The 18,537-nt window shown below is 36.9% G+C and overlaps 1 protein-coding gene across 4 annotated transcripts in view; it reads right to left on the reverse strand.

Moving 5' to 3' along the window:
* Positions 1-18,537, reverse strand: part of LEF1 (lymphoid enhancer binding factor 1) — a 116,917-nt gene that overhangs the window by 94,766 nt on the left and 3,614 nt on the right. For all 4 annotated transcript variants that reach the window (XM_036920931.2, XM_036920932.2, XM_036920928.2 and 1 more), the window contains exon 3: positions 16,984-17,117. In XM_036920931.2, the coding sequence (XP_036776826.1) occupies positions 16,984-17,117 (134 nt within the window). The remainder of the gene's footprint in view (positions 1-16,983; positions 17,118-18,537) is intronic.

The following is an 18,537-nucleotide window of genomic DNA, read 5'->3' on the forward strand; positions in this document are numbered from 1 at the left end:
TTATTCCAATTATTAAATTGCTATTTTAAAGAATGTCTGTTCCAATTAATATAGGTAGCTCTGTACAGAAACGTCAAATGTAATAAATGACAAGTCTGTAGGATGGAGTGGGAAAGCAGAAGTATTTTTAAAGAATTTACAAAATTTAATGTATCTCATTTATTAAAACCCCCTTTCACAAAAGTTTAATATTGTTTATGTAGATATTTGTCAGTGAGCCATCAGTCTTTTATTTTTCCAAGTCAACAACATTCTGAAACTTACTGACTTTGAAGAAATGACTCTGAAATAACAGCCTCCATTCATTCTGTAAAAAGATCTCTTAGTTCTAAAACACGAAGTAATTGGTGAACAAAAGCTGCCTTTGTCTGATAGGATTTTGAATCACCATGCCTGGTTGCAAGGTACCAAACTATACATTTTCTCTGAAAAATTTGTCTGAAACTGTGCTGAACTGGAAAACTCTTAAAAGCCTGCCTACCACAGTTTTTTGGGTTACAGTTTTGATGTTTATTTAGAGTTCATTTTCTATTTTTGTTTTGTTTTGGAGAAAGGCATGCCAACTATGAATTCAAAATTACAATAGTAAAATCAGGAAGAAATATGAATAACAACATTTCAAAGCCTAGATATTTTTCTCTTAGAAAAATGCTGTCTTCCCTTAATTTTACCATTTTCGGAAAATGTCAGAAGTAAGTTCCAGTAATTAAGTATTTTTCTCTAGGTTGCATTCCTAATAAGCTTATCACATTTTCCATATCCCAAGGCCCCAATCTAATTTCAGATTATCAGGCAAAAAACACTTCTCTTATGAGTTTATCATTAGCCTTCTCCAGCAAAGTAACAAGCAAAAGAGCCCCTGGCAGCATCCCAGGCTTCTCATTCAGACCTAAGGAACAGTCAGTACACCACAGGCTAACTGAACCCAGGCCCCCTACTCAAAAACAGGTGTTCCGCTTTTCCTAGACTATTTCCAGTGAGTCCAATATTCTTCAAGACTCTCTCCTCAGGGAAGACTTAATTGAGGATTTCAGAATTTTAGTCACCTGGACAGTCTGTGAGGTGATACAGCACCATATGCCACCAACCTTGAGAAAGACTAAGCAGAGACATACCGAACACAAGTGGAATCTCAGTAGCTGTGGACACCACACATTCCTAAGACTGCCCCTCAGCAAAAACTGCCATAATTGAGAACTGAGGTGACAACACTGTAAGAATACACAGGAGACTCGTTATATAGTATAATCTATATGCTGGCCTATTTATTTTTCCCTTCAGGAAGGAATATAAGCTCTTAGAGGACCTGGAGGGTTTGTACGCTGCTTACAGGGAAGAAAATAAAACTGCCTCCGAGTGAAGCATGGGAGAGGCAAGCTGGGGGAGGGACAGGAGTGACAGGCACGGGCCAAGGTCTGTGGTCCTTCCAGGTGAGGCGCTCAAGTCACAATAAACGTTCCTTCTTAAAGCCTTGAAATAATCAGATTCCCTGCTTTCCTGTGATAAACCATTTCAATGTTTATTAATCCCTCCTTCTCAAGTAATTCTTGCCATCTAAATTATTTAAATAATTTCAGCCCATTTATTTTGGATATTTCTTCAGTGAAGAACAAAGCTGGTCACAAACTCATGTTAAGGAAACAGTCTTATTCTTAGAGATGATTTCAAACTTCTCCTCTGCCTTCTCCAAGTCAAATGACCAGTTCTTATCAGACAGGGCCCTGTGGGGACTAGCAAAGAGTTCTGCCATCAAGATCCACAAGAATATGTCAAGATTTGGACAGGGCCCAGTTTTCAACGTGCTTGTGAAAGACAGAACTGTCTCAGATGGCAGTGGGCTTCCTTTTCAAGAGGTTCCATTGCTTGCACTCACAGTCCATTTTAGTTTGAAACAGCAAACACCCTCACACAGACATCTCCTCTAAGGGGAAAAGGGCAGCAGAATTCCCACAGAGCAGCTGGAGGGCAGAACCACAAGGAGGGTGAGCAGGAGACACCCCCAGGTCAGTGTGAAGCACATCCTCCAATGACATGATCTAGCTGGGCCACCCCCACGTCACACATAGCCTCAGCTTGCAGCCAGGTGGGCAGCAGCCCCAGGTGATTCTGAGCAATCTATAAGCAACCCACATAGCCCCAAACCAACACAACTGGCCCAAAAGAGAATCATTTTCGTGAGCTGTGCATAATCTGCTGGTCTCATACAGCATGCTCACGTGAGCACACAGCAGCCAGACTGTCAGACGTGTCTCACTGGAACAAATAAGGAATATTGTCTCCTCTACTCTCCCTCCTCAACCTGCAAGAGTGGGTTTTAGGGTAGTACACAGCGTATGCAGCAGCATCCACTAGGGTGCAGAAAAAAACATGACAATGGCAATATAGATTTTTACATAAAAATCTTAAACTTTACAAAAATTCTTAATATACAGATCATCACTGGGGGCTCTATCTGCTCTGTATGTCAGATGGCAAGAGTACCAAGTGGACTGAAAACAATGCTAATAATGCATGCACAGGCAAACAGCAGGAAGGTGGCAAAGCTAACAGTCACCCTACTTCTAATACCAACTCTTTAAGAATCTGCTTTAGAGCCAAAATCTATAGTGAGATCTGATAAGAAACTGATCAAAATAATTAGAAATTATCGATTCTATACAAGATAAGAATTTGCAGCTCCTATCAATAATCATAGTATTGCCCTAAATGTATGCTGTAACCTGAGTTATTAGATAATTATGTACTTCAGGTATATAATTCATAAATAATTATACGATTGTCAAATTCTTAACTGATGGGGCCCTGCAATCAAACAAACAAAAAATTCTCTCCACTGATTTATATACCTGAAGATTCAACTGACTTTGACTTTCCTTTCTCCCAGAATAGGCTAAACCAACTTCTTTCCCAACTGTACTGATGCTCATATTTGCATCAGGGAGATGACTTAACTTCTGGGAGGCGAGAGACAGTGGTGAAGAACCAGAGGGAAAAAGGAACAAAGTACTGATACACACTTGATCAGGGATGGACCTTGAAAATATTATGCTAAGTGAAAGAAGCCAGTCACAAAGGACCACATATTATGATTCCATGTTTATAAAATGTCCTGAACAGGGAAACCTATTGAGACAAAAAAATGGATCAGTAGTTGCTGAGACTGGAAGTGGGGGGTGAGGAAATGGGGAGGTAAGGGAATGACAACTAAAGGGTGATGGAAACTCTCTGAGGTGATAAAAATGTTCTAAAATTAACTGGTGATGTTTGCAGACATCTGTAAATATACTGAAAACCATTAAACTGTATGCTTTAAATGTGTGACTGTATGATATATGAATTGTATCTCAGTAAAGCTATTTTAAAAATAAGTAACCATTGAGTAAATGTTGAATAAACAAGTGAATAAATTCTTCCTACCCCAATTAAAAAAAGTAAGCCAGAGGGGAAACCCTCCTGGATGCGGCCTCTGGAGTAAAACTACACGAGCCTTACTTGTGTCCATGGAGATACCTTGCGGCTTTAAAACAAAATCTGTACTTGTGAAAATGCAGCATCTGGATGAAGACTTTGAGCAAGGAGTTCTAGGAATATAATGGGGTGTGAGAAGGACAGGAAAGCAGAAAAAAGATATGAGCAGGTTCTCTGAAGGCAGACCTCTAATAGTAAGCAACTCAACCCAACAGAATTATTCAAATTTGATGTCCAGATCTTACTTGGTATGAGTCTGCACTTCCGGTGTACTTTCTGGCCCCCAGAAAGTTACTAATGCATGATGCAATGCCCTCCCAGGGCCAGGCAAATGCAGTGATGGGTCAGTTCTCTGTCTTTCCATACATTAGACCTTGCTTTACTCCTAGAGCAGAAAAACCTCTTTTGCCAGAGCACTGAGGTCAGTTCTGATGCTTCAGTATCGATAAAACAACTGGAGAGAAAGAAAAATGTGTTTCCTTCTCTGATCTTGTTCGAGGTCTGACATCAAGAAGCCCAGAGACTTTTAAACAAGAAAAGCACAGTAACATGATATGCCTCCCTCAGTGCACACAACTGTTTGTTATTACCACTTCCAGATAAGAAAACTGAGGCTTGAAGAAGTCAGGGACTTGTTCAAAGACACATAGCTAGTGAATGTCTTGCCTACTTCCAGGTCAGTATTTTTTCCCCACCATGAAATTGGCAAAATTATAACTTAAAAAAAAAACAGCCTTTTAAAATTTGTTTTTCCTCAGACAGCACCAAGAATTTTCAAACCTCACATCACATACACATTATTGAGCTCACTCGAAAACTATTAAAATGATAAAAATTAAACATGTCAGATGTCCCTGAGTTATGAACTGTTTCGTTAGTTAAATATCACATTTCTCTTGCCTCTATACAGAAACTTCTGTTCTTTCCTGATATCCAGTCATCTTGGGAGAAAACATTTTTTTGAAAAATTTAATCTTTAATTTCTCCAACTAAATACAACCCTCCCCCTCATAAAATCTAGTTAATATGATCTTAAATTATTTAACTTTGGTTTATCTTAGAATTATTTGATAAATGGTATGTAAGACATGAGCACAAACATCCTCAGGTTTACAACCATGGATCGATCTTGGCACCTTTTTCCTAGCAGGTAGTGATTTCCCTGCGATGGCGTTGACAAATATTTGACCAAATATTTCCTCTATGTAGTAACTAAGCAATGTCATTTTTCAAAGCAATCATTTCCTGCTTTGTTTCCAACCATCACAAAATTTCTCAAACTGTTTATGAGTAAAGAAACAGAAACAGAAAGGTAAAAGTAATTTTTCCATTAGAACCCTAGCAAGCAGAAGATCCTAGATTTGGATGCAGGCATTCAAGATCCAGGACATGTGTCAATACACCCCCCAACACACACACGAGAAAATGAAATCATTATATCTAAATGATAGAAATAGAGGTAACTTTACTTTATTTTTTTCCTATTTTCTTCTGACTTTTAAAAATAGGTTACTTTTTAAAAAATAATCAAAAAAGAAGACATTTCTTTTTGAGAGAAAGAAGACTGTTACTAATAAATATATTCTTAACAAGAAAAGTTTATTTTTTAAGGGAAATACATTGTTGCAACTTCTTAGGAACAACCACATCCTAGTTAAATCTAAACTAATTTCTCTTACTTAACCTAACATCATGCTACAATAAAAAACACTACTAACAACTCCTACAAAGGAAGCACATACTACATAACATTCTTTGGCAGTGGGTTTTTGCATGCAAAGGCTCAGTTCTTATGGAATAAGGAGGGAACATCATTTATCAAAGAGATTCCAAAGAATCACAAACCTTTGGCTGCACAGCTATTTAACTTATTTAGTCCTTAAGACCTGGGGACAGTGGGCCCCTAGAAATGAGCAATAGGGATTCCCATAACAATCAGACATTTATCAAAGTGTGTCTGATACACCCAAGGAACAAATACTTCCTGGGAATTTTCAACAGCATATTGAGCAATTGCACAATTACATGTTGAATGAGCCAGATGACAATTTTCAAGTATCCTCAGAACCTGTTATTTAAGCTACCACTGAAGTTGAACCGCTTACATTGTTTAGTAAAACATAAGTATAACAGATGCTTTCAGTCCTCAAAGTATTTTATCAACACTGACTAAGGATTTTTCCCACACTCTTTTGAGGGAAGAACTAGTTTATGAGTCAGGTCTCAGCTCCTAAATTAGGGATTACCTGGCATTGAATTCAAGTTCTACCACTTACTAAACTTTGGGACTAGAGCAATCAAATAACCTTTCTGTGCCTCAGTTTCCCTATTGGAAACATGGAAAGACTACTAGTAGCCACTTCACAGTACGTGAGTATTTAATAAGAAAAATGCATTCATTAAATATTACATGCTGGTATATTCTTAGTACTATTACTCCCCTTTCCTTGGGCAATATGCAGTTTTATTTCTCACAATCATACAGAAGCAGCTTCAGAGGTAAGTGAAATAATTTTGTGAGACACTGCTGGCTTAAATAAACCATGGAACTAAAAAGATGTCCATAAGGTAAAATGCTTCTAGATATCGGTAATTTGTTTTCTTAGCATAAAAGAGAAAACATGGGATAATTCTTAAGCTAAACTTATGAATATCTCTGTCCTAAAACATGCTTCTCTTTCTAAATCCATTATTTCTACTACTACTGTCCCCTCATCATCAGGCTAGAACTTTCAACATCTTTTATATATCTCCTTTCCTCTGCATCCAATTGTTTTGCCTTTGAACTCCATGTTCTCCATGAGAGAGGTGTTACCAAAAATAATGTTAAAGAAATTTATAATTTCATATGCTGATTCATTCTATGCCCACAAATCCCCTAAAAGAATCAATACATTTTACTGATGAGAAATTCACCAAGTCAACAATCATTTAGCATCTTCTATGGGCCAATGGCAGTGATGGTAATAAGATAATGAAGTTGCAGAAAGCACCCTGCAGTGGAAGTCAAGGCCTGGGCTCCAGTAACAGTATCACTTACTAGCTATACCATCCAAACACATGACCAACTTTATCTGACATCACTTTTTGGTATATTTACAGTGATCCTGAACCCTTTCTAAGCTCCCCATGCCTCAGTCTCCTTATCTGTAGAACAGGGATGTTAGGGATATCATTGTGAGGATTAAATGAGTTAATATATGTAAAGTATTTAGAAGAGTTCCTGGCATGTATTAATCACTCAAAACCAAAAGCTAATGTCTAGTCCATGGACTCTATATTTAATGTTCAGATAATTCCTAAGCTCAATTTCAGCTTTGTGATTCTGTATGACTTTACCTTTTTAAATGAGTCTCCATTTAAATATACATTGATATTTGGCATTATTGTCCTAACTTCATGAAGTTTTAAAATTTCTAGTATGTTTATTCCAGAAACTTCTGGGGTATAACCAGCTCAATGCCAAGTAGTATAAGAGGTTCTGGGCAATAGAGATGAATAAGACATGCTCCCTAACCTAAAGGAACCTAAAAACTAGTAAGAAGTAGAGACCAAGACAACATAATGAGATGGTAACAGTTATGAAGCAGGTCTTGCAGGAAGCCACAGGAGAGAGCACTTAGTCTTAACTAGTGGTGAAGTCAGCAGGCACTCTATGGAGGAGGTACCATTAGCCTAAGCCTTTAAGGATGAACAAGATTGTACAGGCAGAGAAGAGGGAGCAGGACATTTGCAGGGAGGCCAAGAGAAGAATCTGAAAACAGGGATTTGGGAAAGGGTTTAGGGTGCAGCTCTGGAAATGAAGCTGTATCTTAAGCTGCAGGGTATGGCAATGAAAAGGGAAGGCTTGAAAGGTAGATGGCTCCACATTGTGGAAAGTCTTGAAAATAGTGCTAAAGAATGTGGGTTTTATTCTATAGTCAGTGGAGCACTTGGGTATAGCAAGTGGGTAGGAAGCTTTCTGAGGTCTGACTAGAAGTGAAGAGAGTGCCAGGGGTCTCACTGAGGACAGGGCTGGATAGGGCTGAGTGGGGATAAAGAGTTCTGGGACCAAAGCACCCGACTTTGAGTCCAAGCTCCACTGCTCTCTTGGCGTGAGACCTTGTGCAAAGTCACTGAAGTTACCTGAACCTCAGTTAAGTTACTGAACATTCTACTGGATCTGTGTTTTTCCAGACCATACCTTAGGTAAGCATCAAGCAAATGACTTGCTCCAAGTGCGCACATGTGACCTGCCTGCAGTTTCTGGTTCAGGACATTTGCAGAGAGGCTCGGGCAGCTGCCTTTTTAACAAGAACATCAGTAACTTGGACAGTTGGTCTCCCCTTCCAGAAACACTACTACTAACACAGAGTACTGTGTACTTTTACAAGTAGAGGAGGCAGACGTCTCTGTTACAGGTAAAGAAACTAAAGCTCAGAGAGCATACTGACTGAAGAACGCACAGTCGGTAACAGAGCAGTGGGATCTGACCCCAACAGCAGCCCTCTGTGACAGCTCCCGTCCTCTGCACGAATTCATTTCACCCTTACTGTGCTCGGCCCACTCTGATTGGTCTGCTCATGGATTATGGCCGAGGAGACAGCCATCCTCTCCACCTCCCTCCTCCCTAGCTTGGCTAATACAGTAGCAACTTCTGCTTCTTGGGGGTGGTTGTATCCTTTTTCTCTCTCACCCTCTCATTCACTTTCCACAATGGAGATCCACTCTTCTCTGGTGATTCGGTGAAGAAACTGAGCAAAGACAGACTAACTGCTCTCTCTCTGGGGGCCAGCTTGCCCACACAGGGGTTTGTTCTTGTCTCCAGTTCTCCAGGAGGCAAACCCCCTCTTTATCGGGGAGGCCTGTGGCTTAGTGGTGTGTTCAATTTGGGGAAGTCCAAAACTGTGCCAATTTAAGCTGCATTCTCCAATGTAGCCTTATAAGTAATTAAGCTGACTTCTTAACTGTCACTGGACTGATTCTTGACTGGAAGAAGGCATGAAAATTATCAGTCTATAAACACCAGCCATAACAAAACTTGAACATAATCAAGTACTTACTTTTAAATACTAACTTAAAATGAATGTGTGTTTTTAAAGTTAAATTGCTATGTTGGCCTAACCCCAATCTAAAAACGTGCACTGCCTTTGTCTCTGCAATTCTGTTTCTAGCAATTTATTAGAAAGAAATAGAATCTGTGCCAAGATTAGTTAGAAAATATGCATTTCATTATGATGTTGCTTATGATAGGGAAAAAAGTTACCACCATCCAAATGTCTACCAACAAAACACTGGTTAAATAAATTAGGCAACCATTAAAAATGATGTTACTTAAGAGTAAAAAAGATATCCACTGTATATTGGTGGGAAAAAGCAAATTACAAAATGGTGTATTATGTTCCTATTGCCATGAACGTGTAACATACTTATTTTTTTTTAATCAGGGTATGACTGATACTTACTTATATATATATAGGTACATAGGTCCAGAAGGCCACACAGCACATTTTAAGAGTGATCATCTCTTATAGTATACTCCTGGGAATTGAATATTTGTTACTCCTTTTGGGTTTTCTGATTTTTTTTTGTTACTTCTTATCTGGGTTTTCTGATTTTTCTAGTGAAAGGTATTGCTTTTTAAGTGAAAGTATTCTTTTTTACTTTCAAAAAAAATAGTTAAGCGTTATTGAAATCATCAAAAGAATTTTTCTGTTTTACATCTTAATCAACATTATGATTCATTTAATAAGTGTTTTACATTCTGAAAGGCAAGTAGGGTTATTTTTAAGGAAAATAAGCAAGGCTTCAGACCTTAAGGAAGGGCACTAACCCTACAACTTGGTAAGCTGAGGCAGGTTACCACTGTCCCTAAGGATGGGCCCTCGTCATCACCATGGAGATTACCACCCACAGTTTTCAGTTAGCATTAAATAAAATGACCATGTAAATTGCCTAGCACAGTATGTTTCACAAGGTAGTAGATTTTAACAAAGGTAACTGTTTTCCCTTTCCAAAAAATAAACTATCGATTTTAATCTAAAAGTTTTAATGTATACATTAAGATGAGTAAAAACCAATCCAAGCCATGTTTGGGAGACTTAGTTCTTTTCCTAACTTTGCTGGTTAGCTAACTGGTAAGCCCAATTACAGTAAATAATAATTTTTTTTTTTTTTTTTTACTTCAGGACTTCTGGGTTTTTTTCAGACTTAAAAAATCTAAGTTTTACAGTCATAGATAAAGTCTAAAGCACTTGAGATAAGATTACAGCATCTTTTTCCTTAATCTAACTCATCCAAACTATTGTCTAAGATGATATGGGACCATAATTATTATAAGATATAATATTTTGTATAAAAATGGAAGAATTCTGTACCAAGAAATCTGACTTCACGTTGAAATAGATTTAACATTCACTAGGTTTTACTGAGAAGAAGTCTTGAAAGGATGGAAGCTGGAATTTTCCACAAGGCTAGAAAACCACCAATTTCTCCTTCCTTCCCAGACAAGATATCTCCTTGGACCTGATCCTTTTAGGTGTCACGGAAGGTGGAAAGATTTAAGTTAGAAGAAAATTCAAAGGGGAAAAAATAAATAACTTGCCTTCACATTCACATGGCTCTTATATCTCGCTATAGTGGGGAGAAGAAACCCAGCTCCTAAAGGATTAAGGAAAAAAAGTCTCCTAACCAAAAATATATTCTTACCACCCTCCAAGGAGTTAAGAATTATCTGCAATTTCATAGCAAATATTAAAAGGACAAGAGATTTTTAACCACTATGAAATTTAGAGATCTGTTCCCTCACACATCTCATTCCCTTCATGGGAGACTATTGTGCTAAAAACAAAAATCAGGTGATCTCTTAACAATTAGGAGAGAAAAAGGAGCCCAAAGAAGAAAGCCACCTTTGTAAGGAACTTTAATGACAATTCCCCAAATTTTTATTTATGCAAATATTTACTAAAGGTTAACGTAAGGCCTTCTTGCACTGTCCAAATTCTAGGTCAGCAGGGTGACACAGTAAGAAACAAAATTTATTCCTTCTCAGGACCTTGCCAAGTACAGCCAAGCAACTCTTGCAGCTGCAGAACTGCCACCAGGTGGACCTGGGCATTGGCTTACACTCGTGCTCTGATCTCTTAGCTAGAAAACAGTGTTTTCACACGCGTTGTGCCATTTGAATTTCACATCAACCACATAAGGTAGGCAAGTTAGATATTAACATGCCATTTATAAACGAGGAAACAAAAGCTGATAGGAGTTAAATACCTTCCTAAGGATTTGGGGGGAAAGTGATGGACTTGGGACTAGACCCCAAGTCTTCTGACATCTTGCTCAGTATTTCCCTCCTCTAAGGCTCAGCCTTCACAGGGAATTGCCTACCCTAACTAATAAGACTCAAAAATTTTGTTCTCCACTTTGCAGAAAGATATAATCAATTTACAACACACACTGGCCTAGAAAAGTCAGCACAATGTTGCCACATGTATTTAGAAAGAACGTTCAGAATTTTTTAATATCTCAAGATTTATTGAAAAAAGTCCTTTTGATCTGGGAAAGAAAAAATGAAAAAAAAAACATTAATTATATGATACTAAAACATAATGATGATTTTCTTATTATCATATTTCCATGTCAAACATCTTTCTGAAAAAAAAAAATGTCTACTATCTCTTTTTCTTCAATTAGTTCCTAGGACCTAAATGAGAGATAAGTACGTCTTATGATCCCTTCTCATGAGGGGGTTCATTCCATTCTTTTTCACTTTAGCAGCGAGCTCCAGGATGTTTTCAGCTGTTACTTAGAAACTTAACATTCTGCACGGAGCAATTTCGACTTCCTCATTAGAAACACTGGTCTAATGATTTATACAATAAATCAGCAAAAAAGTAAAGTAATAAAATTCTGAGATTAGGTAGCAACCATTTTCAGATTTTGCTTTTCATATAGCATTTGATAAGGATATCATTTGGAAGTATAAAAAAATACACGAAAAATTTCTAGTACATTCTCTATTCAGCAAATCTATTGCAGCATCTATTCTCTGCTGGGCTGAATATAACTATCTCATAATTCATCAGTAGTTTCCTGATCCTCACCCCCATAGTCTTTGCTGTTGGCCTCTAGGTCATTTTCTGGCTTTGTGCCTCCAAATCTTAGACATTGGATCATTTATATGCTTAAGAGTTTATATCAGAACCTGCAGTTCCTATACTATGACTTCATAAGGTTACAATTAATATTTAAAAAGTGATTATGATCTAAAATATACATTAAAAGTTATTTAAACAAAGTCCAACGGCTGCCTTTTCCATTGAGTAAGGACCCACTGGGACTGCAAAACAGTACTAAGTGTCAACCTCTACAGTATTAGCCTTCTACAGCCTGGCTCAGTTTGGCCTGATCCTTTAAGTAGTCATTTTAAACATACAAGTTTTAAATGAATGTCCTCTTTTTAAAAAAACCTTCAGTCCCATATATAGCAGCACCTATATAACACTGAGCTCCACTTACACCAGGAAATGAAATATATTTGCTTTTCTACTGGCCCACAGATAGTGCTGGCATATTTCTCTTTAAATTTCAAGTCTATCTAGAAATCAAAGGGAAACCAGTTGTATAAAATTCCAATCATGTCCATAATACACAAATGAGGAACAAAAGGATTGAGAGAGGAAGGGAATGATCTGATTCCTTTAAAAAAAAGCCAGTCACATAGATCAAAAATGGTTTTACCTAAAGAACTAACAGGATTAATTAAAAAAATAAAACACAACAAGACTCAAAAGCTGCAAAATTTTTTCAGTTAATATTATAGAAGAATACTTGTGAGGTAACAAGTTCAAGTCCAGATGGATCTATTTGTGAGGTCCAACCTCTGTCCTGATAAATCACATATGAGTCTTTGACCACAAGAGAAACTTGGTCAAAATAATGGGGCTGATGAGAACAAGTCTAGGACCTCTGTGTGTTGGGGTTGGGGTGGGGGAGGGAGTACCTTCAAATGGCAAGATTTTTTGCAAGTTGGGTTTGTTCAATGGTCTTGTTTTAGTGAAACTGGGTTGTTCTCATGTCTGTATGAATGAACAAGAAATTCCTACAGATATACTTTTGCTGTTTCAGTCAGGCAAGTGTAGTATTAGCTCCCAAAGGGTAGTCAGGCTCTCAGGATCATCTGAATAAGCAAACCATCTAGTTATAAAATGCCTACGATTTTTTAAGGGGGGATAGCAATAGCTCCCAATTATTCTGTGATCCTTTCCCAAGTGTGTAGCAGTACAATTACTAATGAATCAAACAGAAACATTCGGGGGCTCTGAGGAATTTTCCCACACAATCTACTGACATCTATATTCAAATCTGAGATAGAATACACTTTCTAAAACGTAACTTCTGCTGAGGAAAGATGAATACACTTAGCTTCAAAAATATACAACTTAGATTAGAAAATTTTAAATAGTTTATCAGTAAGTCAAATTAAGTAGTTCATTTTGATAAAGTGTAAAGCCACTCCCCCTTAAAATTCATGCTTAAAATGTAAGCCAGTCTCCCTCTACCCTTGAATTAGTATTTCTGTGTTTATTTTCAAAGCTATGCTACAGTGTGATATGCATCAGATATCATATATAGTAAGTGGTATAAGTGTAAGCTTATTGATTAGACATATCCACCTTAGTTCCTTAATTCCAGATGTGAGCAATGACAAAAATGAAATTGTAGCTGTTTATAAACAAATATAAACATGGTGGTAGGTTAAGACGAAGTTATAATAGGTATAATTTTGTTCATCAGAAATCAAAATGCTGATTCCCTTAAGTAAAAAAGCATAGAATAGAAATGAGTTAGTCAAAATAATGATAAAAGAACTCCTGATACATTTTAATAGCAATGTCTACTAAAAAATAAGGGAAGAACGATGAAATGCAAACACAAACATCGCTCTTGTCCACCTACGACCATTCTCAGACAAACACACTGGGGAAGCCAGCAGCACCATGCTGAGCAGGCCAGGCCGCAGGCTCTCTGCTACTTTCTGCACCCGTGTGCTGCTTGTCCCTCCCCAGCCATCAGGGGAGGACAGAGATGTTCCTCTTCAGAGGTGTTAAACATTTGGGTTGCTCGAGAGACAAATGGAAGTTTAACACCTATGATGAATAACCACAGTGCACTAGGCCAATAGGAACTTTCACTATGTTAAAGCCAGCCAAGCTCACTGGTCCCCCATACTCAGGCGTGCAAATGCCAGGGCCCAGTGGAGGAGGGAATGAACTCTTTTTTTCTTTTAATACTTTACTACTGGCCTACAGGGATACTCATAAATAAGATTCAGAGAAAGAAAAGCTTGGGAGTATGCTTTTAATAAACTCTCTAGGGTCCTTGCTCTGAAATATTTAATAGGCTTCTATATCATTTTCTCATTCTCTATGAAGACAACCACTCAAGCCAAGGTTTGCTGCTCTTTAAGAATTCACGGTGACATCACATGTGTTATTATTACAGGTGCTTTCTTGTTGGGCCAAATTTATCTGAACTAAGAATTCTTACTTAAAATTCTGTGAGACATTCATTCATGAGTTATCTGGTATTGACAAACCTCCAAGATTTCAGGTCTGGAAGAGTGTAATTAACCAATTAGAACTTCTCTTCAGAAGGAAAAACCTGGACTGGTGAAGACAGTTCTCCTGAGTAGGTAATACTGTACTTAGGTCATAGATAAAAACCGTGTAAGCATACGTATGTTAGTGTTAGTCTAAAAAGAGCCAGAGCTTACAGAATTGCTAAAATGAGCTACCAACAGAAACATTTCTGTGCGTACCACTAGCCCTACCCAGTATTCTCTGTGTTACCTGCAGTTACATACAAAAGGAAGATTCTATGTAGGGAAGGGGCGCTCCCCCACCCCAGGTGTTTTTCTGGTCCTAACACCTGCATGCAGCACAGGCGGTAAACAAGCAGTTGTATGTAATGCAAATTCAAGTAAAGAGATTCTTCCACCTTAAGTCCAAACACAAATGGTCACCCCACTCCTGATATCCTAGATGAAAACCTATCACTGTGGCTGTCAGGTTCTCAAACACTAAGTCCTGCTAAGAACAGCATTAAAGAGCAAGAAGGCAGAAGTGTGGTTAGGGGTGAAGAAGAAGGGCTGCCTTCCAGTTAAAGTGTTGTGGATCTCAGATATATTAAAAATAGCTGTTAGGTGTTGAAAACCAACAATTGTAACTCACTTTGGTCCTCCCCTTAAAAAAAAAAAATTGGGCATAGCCTTGTGGTTAAAACTGAAAAGCTTCTGGAATTGTGCAAACTGCAGAATATCACAAGAAAATATGCCTAAAACACATTATGTCCTAAAATGTAACAGAATAAAGCAAAACAGCTGATAACAGGGCAAGGTAACTGTTTCCTGACTATACACCCCTTCCTCCACTCTCCACCCACCAACACTTACTCTGGCCACAAATCTTCCCTCAACAATGAATGAACGTTCAATTCACTGACCTCAAAAACTTAATAAATACACTGATAATAAATACCTTTCATGCTATCAAAACTTCAAAATGGTTAGTATACTGGTTGGGAGCAGTGGGACGAGGAGGAGAAAAGGCTGGAGAGACCTAAGGCAGAAAAATGCTGATTTAAAGAGGAAAAGAAGGTTAATTTTCATTATGCTTAGGGGTAATTTATAAATATCAACAGATTTGTATTTTACTGACTTTCAAAAAATTCGTTTTGAAAGGAGAAGTGGCTGAACTAAGGAATAAATTCCATAGTTATTAAGCATTAACTGCCAAAAACACAGCCAAAAGGCATAAGATTGTTTCAGTGTCTATTTTCTATTGGTATAAGGTCAAAGACTATAATTTAGATATGTCAGAAAGATTATTTGTAGTTTTAAAAACATTTTAAACAGAAATTTTCAACTATTTCTTATCTAAAACATATTCTTCTCACCTCACAAAAAAATGAAACAGCTCAAGTATAAAATAAATATCTGGATATGTGTGCATATTTAGTTCAACAAATGTAAAGTCTCCTACAGATTTTTAAACTCAGAAGCATTTATTTGGGGGTCATCTCTAAATAGTAAAGTATATTTGTTTTTAATTCATTTTTAGGTAGGAGATTCATATGTGTCACAGAGACATCACTATCATTAAATATTTGAAAAATTTCTTAAAATGTGAAATTGCTATTTCCTACAACCATCACAAGATATCCAAAATCACCATTTTAGCTGATATACGAAAATTAGAAAAATCTTTTCCCCTACTTGAAAGGTCAAGTATCTTTTTGAAATTTGTGGAAAAAATAATCACAATAACTTCTAAATCACAGTGTCCACATAAGTGATTATATTTCACATGCCTATCATTTCAGCAATAGAGAACTACAGATAACCAGGAGAAACACAAATACTCTTGTTTGTTGGTAACTGTGAACCATTCTTCTTTGCTACTTTGGTGAATCTTCTCTACCTCACATTCTGTCACTGAGGTATAAAAGACAGTATTTTCCCCAGATGTCCATGACTGATTTTTTTTTTTACTTAGTGGAAGCTCTGGGCAAATAAGGCAAAGACCATAGGTTCCAGTTTACAATCATGGATTTGACTCCCAGGAGGGCCAGTTAGACCGAAACCATATTCCCTAAGACCCATAATACTTGTTTCTCATTGAGGCTTAGAGGGTAGAGAAGAAAGAAGGTAAATATACTGATGGAACAGTAAAATTCCATCACCACAACCAGAGGGACAATTCTCAGGGGGAACTCTATCACTAGCACATTCCACCACTCACATACTGAACAAGTTACCCTTTAGATGTTTCTTACTATATAAATGAGGTTTCCACTTGCCCAAAAAAGAGAAATATCGCCAAGTAACATATCTGAATTTCTTCAGTTAGGCATCTGCGCAATACAGTTATAATGCCACTATATTTTTAAAACTTTAAAAGTTAACTGAACCATGAGATAAAAAGAACAATTTTCATTAGATTTATCTTCAAGTGATAGTTTCTCAACAACTGTCAATAAGGTAAAAATAACTCAGCCCAAATTATTTTAAAGAAACATTAGCTAATGCAATAAAATGAGACAATTTTAAAGGCTGAAGTAACATTCCAAATGTTCACCTCCAAATGACTCAAGTAGTTCTGATTCTAGGTAGCTTATGGGCAGTGAAAATATATAGTACTAGTTAACTGAAAGACTAAATCAGTTTTTTCCTCTCATCAGCATACAAAGCACAATACTCATAAACTCATAAAGTTGTTGATTTAACTTCACTTGATTGCATGATAATTGGTGAACTGTTATTTATTAATGTTAACCAAGAAGTCAAAAGCTAAAATTCCAAGTGCAGGGCATCAAAGGTAGCGATATTTTAAGGGAGCCATTCCTCATAGTAGGTCTTATTTAGCAATGACTGGTCATATATAATGAAAGCATTTCCAGTGTTTAAAAAAATTTTTGCAGAAATACCAATTAATTTGCACTTCTGAAAATAATTTGCAACATCAGCATGTTACTCACTGTTCTCGGGATGGGTGGAGAAAGAGATCCATTTGACATGTATGGGTCATTATTCATATTTGGCATCATTATGTACCCAGAATAACTCGAGTAAGAGGGTCCCTTGTTGTAAAGACCTCCATCTGGATGCTTTCCTGAGAGAATCCAAAGAACAATCAATGTTGCATTGACTTCCTTTTTATATCACTGTATTTTTCATCTGAAAATCTAACAGTTCTTTGAGAAATCAGCCCTTATATAAAATATTTGTTTACAAAATATTGTAACTGGATTATTATGCTCTATTTTAGATGGACAGTATTTAGTCTCCTAAATGGCTTAGCAGCAAACCAGATGTTTTAAAAACACGTGGTTCAATTTACTTCCACTACTGACAGGTATTTTTACAAAAATAAGTGTTATCTATCTAACTTAATTTGTTCCAATACTAACAAACTGGACTAAGAAATACAGACACATAAAAGAATACATACAACCTAAAGATGTAATATAAAGATATTAGGTCATCTAGCTCTGTACACACATGTATTTATGCACTTGAAGTTATGTTCCTTCTTAAAGGCAAACTCAAAAATTCTACCTGTGCTTCTAGATTTCTAGAAAATGTCTAGATTTTACTGAGGAAGAAAGCTGTATCTACTATGTGGGCAACTACCCAAATCTATGAAGGATTAACTCCAGGAGACTTAATTTTATGTGCTACACACTTACATCATTTAGTCAAAGAAATTTATGTGTGTTCAGTATATAATTTGTTCTCCTTAGTCTTTCTTACTACTTTGTAGCTGGGAAGTAAGACTGTTAATACAGTTCTTTTCTCTTCTTCTGGCTGACATATCATACGTACAACACTTTACTCTGGCCGGGCCAGTTGTTAAGTAATTAAAGGAGAATAGAAATGCAATGTTCAACAAGGAAACCCTACAGATTACCTGATACTTTTAAAGTCATTGGGAGTTCTCCTTAACCCTAAAAAAAATGTACAATTTTTAAAGTTTTGAGTAAGAGTCAGAAGTGGGGAGAAAGACTGACTACCATGTATGTGCATAGTTCCTAATTTTAAAAATGAAGTTTTATATTTTTACAAGTTAGACTCTGTTTTACCGAACCACAGTTAGTCTGTGCATTTACTGCCTGCCTTCTCGCTGTAACAAGAAACAGCAATTTACAAATTAAAATCCGTTTGAAACTACTCTTGCTGGAAAATAAATTGGTGTAGACCACTCTATAACAACGCAGGGAAAAGCACTGAAAATTTAAGTCAATTAGAACTTTAGGTAAAATGAGGAAGAGGAAAATATAAACATTTCTTCTTCATAAAGAATTTGGAAGCCAACTGAAATCCAAAGGCCCTAATCATTCAAAAGCAGTTTTTAAATTATGTAACTATATATTAGAGATAAGCAGTAAGTTTTCTTCCCAACTTTGTTAAAACAGTGGGTACAGTCTTATCACATCTGATCTTGTTTTCTTGGACTCAAAAAGAGCAAAACATACTATGTTCACAAATGGCACAGGGTAAATGATAAAATTGGGAGAAGTAGAATTATTGTC

The sequence above is a fragment of the Manis pentadactyla genome, chromosome 5 (assembly GCF_030020395.1).
Source record: "Manis pentadactyla isolate mManPen7 chromosome 5, mManPen7.hap1, whole genome shotgun sequence".
NCBI classification, from domain to species: Eukaryota; Metazoa; Chordata; class Mammalia; order Pholidota; family Manidae; genus Manis; species Manis pentadactyla.